Raw genomic sequence first — 6,094 nt, 5'->3', positions numbered from 1 at the left:
ATGTTTGGGACTTTTACAGTACATTGTAAAATGTGTTTAAAAATTGTAATCCTGCTAAATAATCCCAATTTTTAATAAAACTACGTGTTATCAGATTACGTCTTTTTTTCTCTAACTGTAGAGGAATAGTTACCTTTTTTTGTATCCTAATTATGTAACGCTGTTACATGTATTCTGTTATTCCCCAAGCCTGTCCTAAATTTGGCACATTTTATTTTTCAGAAGCTTCTTGATCAAAATACTGAAGGTCCTGGTTAAAACTATTAAAATGATATGCTTAAATTATTGATATGATACAATTGGGAGTATGTGACGTAACCACCTGAATTTTTTTAAAGAAGACATATCACTCAGTTAAAGTTGTTTCTTCCCTTACAAATGATCTTTGGCAGAGTACAGAGTGCACACAAACCAGAGAACAGGGACACATTACAGTTCAAGTTTTAAAACTAAAACTAAAAATGTACATACCAGGCTGTCCAACTTGGTTGAGGCGTGTCATTAAGTGCTGTGCATTAGGCAAGAGCAAGTGAACATCTGATAGCACACTATTATGATGAAAAGAGATCTGGTCCATGGCAGTGGAGCACGCCTGTCATCTGCTTCCCAAAATCTGGAGAGATTAGGTGCACATAGTTCGGGTACACACAGATTAGCAGTTACAACACATTTTTTTCAATTCATGCAATTTAAGCATATAATTTGAAGCATGACAAGATGGATTATCACAAAACCAGCTGCCTCCCAAGGTAATAGCACAACATAGTGGAAACAAAAAGTAATGATTATGTCCTACATTCAATGTACAATATTCATGAAAATGCATATCCTTGTAAATTAATGTTTGGAAAATGTATTTCTGCTTTAATATTTCATTTATAGTTTTGCTTATGGGCAACAGAAAGTGAAGCACAAGTGACATATAGGCCCAATCAGGGACGGACTGTCCATCTGGCATACCGGCATTTTCCCGGTGGGCCGATGTGCTATTTGGGCCAACAGTCCCGACACTTTTTAAAAAAAAATTATATTGGTCTGACCGACCCATAAAACCAGTAGATCAGCAGCCCGGTTGACACTGGGCTGGCCCAATCACATTGTTAAACACTTTCGCTTTGGTCCTGTATTGCATTCGGCAAAAAGTTATTTTTAAAATTATTTCTTTAAATCTTTAACTCACTTGCTTTTATTTTGAAAGCACAATACAGCATCTTGTCACCAGCCCCAGAAGCGGGAAACAGATGTTAAGATGAGTTTAAGTGATTTCTTTCTCATGGGAAAGAAAAAAAAAGAAAGGAAATGTGAGTTGGTAATAATTCTGTCGAGAAGGATAATTATATTTTCTGTCTAATGTTAGACTTGTTGATGTTAAGCTGATTCAACAACTAGTACACTCTGCTAGGTAAACGTTGTTACTATTAATGTTACTATCCAACGTTGGCTGGCGAAAATATGGCAGACTTTCCAAAAGCGATTTGACACTAAATACAGTATGGTTGTAAAATAACATGATTTTTCTCCCACACCTAGAAAGGAGTTAGTCTGTCTGTGTGTTTTTCTCTTGTTCTTGACATTCCCATCAGTATTTTTCTATACTTTATTCATGTCCACTGCTTTCATATTAGAGATCAGATGAAGTTGAGCTGGAAGCTAACAGTGGTGAGGGTGATGCAGGCCAGCACTGCAGAGCTGCAGGTAGGTGCTATATGAAGGGTCTAATGTCTTTTACGTTTACCTTTACCTTCACACGCCAGTTAGTTAGTGGAAATGTGGAAGGATATCACACTCAACAGTAAAAACAAGTTGGCTTATATATTAACATTTTTGATGTTGTTTTTGCCTTAACCTTAACCTTTGCCTGTTCGTCTAATTATTAAAAAACACAAAGTTGCGCAATTTAAGTTAGTATAACTTCTCATTTTCTTGCACCATGGTTGGTGTGTTTTGTTCATTTTGTTGTATTTTACAACATTGTTAAAATAATTATTTTTTGTTGATGAAAATTTTAATAATTCTTAGTGTGTGTTTCTTCACATCACATTGCAGTAGATTCACTATAGTGAACCTACAATTGATCAATTTTCATACTGTCCTATATGAAGGACAGTATGAGCTCTGAGGTCAGAATTTGAATTTGATTTAGTGTTGGCGAGAGACTTGAGACTTGACTTGGACTTGCAAAAAATGACTTGTGAACACCTCTGGAGTTGCACAGTTGGTATACACATTCAAGAGACCGAAAAGGTGAGCGTTATCGAATGTAGTGGGTTGGTCCGGTCCAAAATGCCAGGGCCAATTTTTTGTCCCAGTCCGCCCCTGGGCCCAATCACAAAGTCCACACTCACAGACTCAAGGAATTTGAGGTGTGTTCCTGTTGCAAAGGCTTAGGGTTCACTCACAGACAATTATGTCCACACTTGCATTGCTGCCAACTTTGCCTGAGGGAATTACCCAGTTCATAAAATGTTGCATTAAATCTGTGTTAAATACAGGGTTACCAGAGGAGGGCCAGGAACCTACATTTACACTTTTAGGACCCTACAGGATTTCAGATGGTAAATAAAAAACACATTAAATCAGATGAATGCAAGTAAAGGTAATATTACAAACCTAGTTTATACATTAAACTAAATTCAGGCAAAAGCCTGAAAGACGTTCAAGTCAGGCAGTCAGTCCCTGACTGTGAGCTCATTAAGGGCACACTCACACTAGGCCTGGTTGGCTTGAACCGTGCCGGAGCACGGTTCGGAGCGATCACACTAGTTTCTTCAGGCTAGGCTTCAGGGCTCAAACGTGCTTGGGCACGGCACTGTTTGCCTAGTGTAAGTGCTCCCTAAGACACTACCAGAATTTAAACCATTCTGTCAAATCACATTTCAAAACTATATAAGAGCCACACAATTTAATTGTTTTATCCCCATTCAACTTAAGTAGGGGGCTAAACCTGAAGTTAGCAGTCTCTGCCAGCTAGAAAGCATGCTATATGGGTGCATTGGGCCCATAGAACATCCATGGTATGTTTTCATTTGGGTGATTTCTTTATTGCGGGAAGTATCTTTTTGGCTTCATGTGCTACTGAGTAACTTTAATAGGAATGAACGGGGCCCCACCTCCAACACTGTATCCAGTTCTCTTTATATGTCCACCATTTTGCCTCTTGCACTCAAGCCATTGCCCTGTGCGGGATTCTCCCTGCCTATCTAACTCAAAGGCGAGTAGCCTGTACATTATTGTCTGCCTCCTTTGTTAAAAATGCATACAGGTGATGTTGACAGAATGAAAAAGATGGAACTCAGCTGCAAGGGCATTGCAGCACCCAGACAGTCTACAGTCTACACACAAGTGCTATATTGTAATTCATCTTCAAAAAAGGCAGTGCTTGCAAGGATTTTTTGATTTGGAATTTGATAATTAACGTTACCTTTTCAAGACTTATTTGAAGTACACTTTGAGCATTCTATGCTGTCACTCAGAGGCTAACGTTATCCAAAATGGATGCCATAGCAGAAAGCACATTTTATGTAAAGAGGAGCAACAAGTCATATTATTTATCTATTGGTTTTTTTTTACCATCATTAACTTATGTCAGGAATGGTATATTAAGTTTTGAAAGCATTCGATTATTTTAAACAATAGCTCCTTTATGAATGTCCATTCTAGTGGACTCCAGGATCACTTTAATGTACTGAATGACTCAACATTGTTGTAGTATACAGAACTAACCCAGGGAGGATTATTTACCAGATAGTTGAGGGAGATTTAGTTTTGGGGCTGTCAGATGATGGACAGAGATGAGGATGAGTTTGAACATGTGATAGAAGATGGTGAAGAAGAAAAGGAAGAAGATGCAGGAGGCTCAGATAAGCAGACATATACAGTACAGGCACAGAGACAGACAGGGAAGAGCAGTCCCAATAGTGCACTATTACCTGACTGCACTTAAGCCAAAAAGATTTATGTGATGTTTAATTATGAGTTTTAATGACATTTAATGGTAATACCAATCATTTATTAGGGTTTTTTTTCCTATGATATTAGATTCACTCCTGTTCTACTGGGCTTCCTGAGGGCTACAGTGACCCTTTAATCATGCAAACTAGTGCCCAACTCATTTATTTTCCCTATAAATTGACAACAACGTTTTCTGAGATTTGGCAATGTTTTCTTTTAAAAGAAAATATAGGCTACTTCATTCCAGGCAAGTTGTGAAACAATCTAGAATGATAAATAATTATGTTTTTAATCAAATTGAATGTATTACTGGCTACACAGTCATAATCTGATTCATTTTTTTGTCTTCTAAATTTTGTCGTCTTTTCAAACTAAAATGGTGGTCCTGTGGTCCACTACACTGTTTATGCTGTAAGATTAAAAATAAAAATAAACTTTAAAAAGTCTAAATTTTAAGATGTAGACTTTTTGAAGTCCTAAATGGGTAGGAAATCACACACACACAAAACAGAAATTGGAAGATTCAAAAATCCTGTGCCTGCTCAGTGATTAGGATGGGAAGGGATCCGTCTTTCACAGAGCTACCAGAGGGCTGCCCTCCAGACCCCAGTTCCTTATTGTCATACAAGTAGGAGACTGTAAAATGCTTACAAATTCATTCATTAATCAACACAGTAAACCTTTTAAAACAGCCATTAATCTCATCTGCCAGGTATGTTTCATATTGTGCTTCAGTGGACTAAGTACATGTACTGGAGCATGGGACTAAAAGTTGTGACTCTTTCTCTATTCTTTTATTATATCATCTTAAAACAAAGAAACACTGGTTGAAACACTAAAGTCCTACACTTGTTGCACTTATAAGATATGAAAGTAAGTCTACTGACTCTGTTAACATTACTGGTAATTAAATAACGCATCCGCACATGGGCGATATTTTGACAGCTGTCCTTCCTGTGTAGCATTTAAACCTGGATTATGTGTTTACCATATTCACATTTGTCGAATATTGTTGTGATGTTTGTAATTGTAGTAAACTTACCTTGTTGATAACCACCGTCGTATGACCACTAAACGTGAATGCCAGATAACGAAAATGTATCCTAGGAAGCGTTATAATGAACCTGAACCTCTGCTGAAGGAGAGGCAATAAGTCGTCTTCTTTTTCTGGCGGACTACAAACCAACGTTAAAGATACATGCCGCCACCTACTGTATCGGAGTGTGTAACGTCATGACATTAATTACAAGATTTAATAAACAAAAAAACTATGCTGAAGATATATTCTATTCTGGATATTAAACCTGTTTCATTTAAGTATTTTAATATAACCCTTTTAAACCTGTTGTTGACCCCTATGTTTAACATACCTTTAATGATCCACTCCCTTTCCAATTCTATCACTCTGTTACTCAGTATAGATAGCATTGGATCATGTCCTAAACTTAATCTAAATTAAATATATTTAAATATATAATGGAGTAGTTGAGGTTAATGTAGGACAGAACAACTGTCCTACATTAACCTCAACTACTCCTAACTCTGACAAACTTTTGACTTCTGTCGTTATCCCAGGTTTCCTGCCAAGGTGCCATTATTCCCTGTTGAATTATTGATTTAGCTTCTGAATTCCCAAAACTAATCTCTATTTTTCATATTTGTTTAATGCATTTTAGCAAGTTTGTCTGCAATCTCATTTCCCCTTATTCCAACATGAGCTGTTATCCAACAACAGTGAACATCTATTTCTAGCTGTTGTAGATTCAATAAACTCATAGTAACCCTCCATTGAAAGATCATCTCTGTTTGTCCTGATTTTCTTTTCACTTTGTATTGCAGCTGCAGTCTCTGAAAATACCACTACTTTAATTGGTTTAACCTCCTCTACCCAGTGAGAATTGGTGATTATTGCTGTAAGCTCTGCTGTGTATACTGATAACCTGTTTGAAATACAATCCCTTTATCAAACTCTGTAATGTATCTTATGCCTACATGTTCATTACTTGAGTGTTTTGATCCATCTGTAAAAATGTTCAGATAATTATATCTCAACTCAACTTCAAATATTCTTGAACCATATGTCCAATATTATTTTTCATCTCTGACCATTCTCTCCTCTTTTCTATTATTTGAAGATTTACTT

General features: G+C 36.9%; 1 protein-coding gene across 1 annotated transcript in view; it reads right to left on the bottom strand.

Moving 5' to 3' along the window:
- Nucleotides 1–5,084, bottom strand: part of mettl22 (methyltransferase 22, Kin17 lysine) — an 88,487-nt gene extending 83,403 nt beyond the window's left edge. The window contains 3 exon segments of the mRNA XM_062439380.1: nucleotides 472–613; nucleotides 4,994–5,013; nucleotides 5,045–5,084. Coding sequence (XP_062295364.1) covers nucleotides 472–577 — 106 coding nt within the window. The 5' untranslated portion in view covers nucleotides 578–613; nucleotides 4,994–5,013; nucleotides 5,045–5,084.
- Between the last annotated feature and the right edge of the window lie 1,010 nt (nucleotides 5,085–6,094).

The sequence above is a fragment of the Scomber scombrus genome, chromosome 18, assembly GCF_963691925.1.
Source record: "Scomber scombrus chromosome 18, fScoSco1.1, whole genome shotgun sequence".
In the NCBI taxonomy this organism is placed as follows: domain Eukaryota; kingdom Metazoa; phylum Chordata; class Actinopteri; order Scombriformes; family Scombridae; genus Scomber; species Scomber scombrus.
This window is presented reverse-complemented; position numbering and strand designations above follow the sequence as displayed.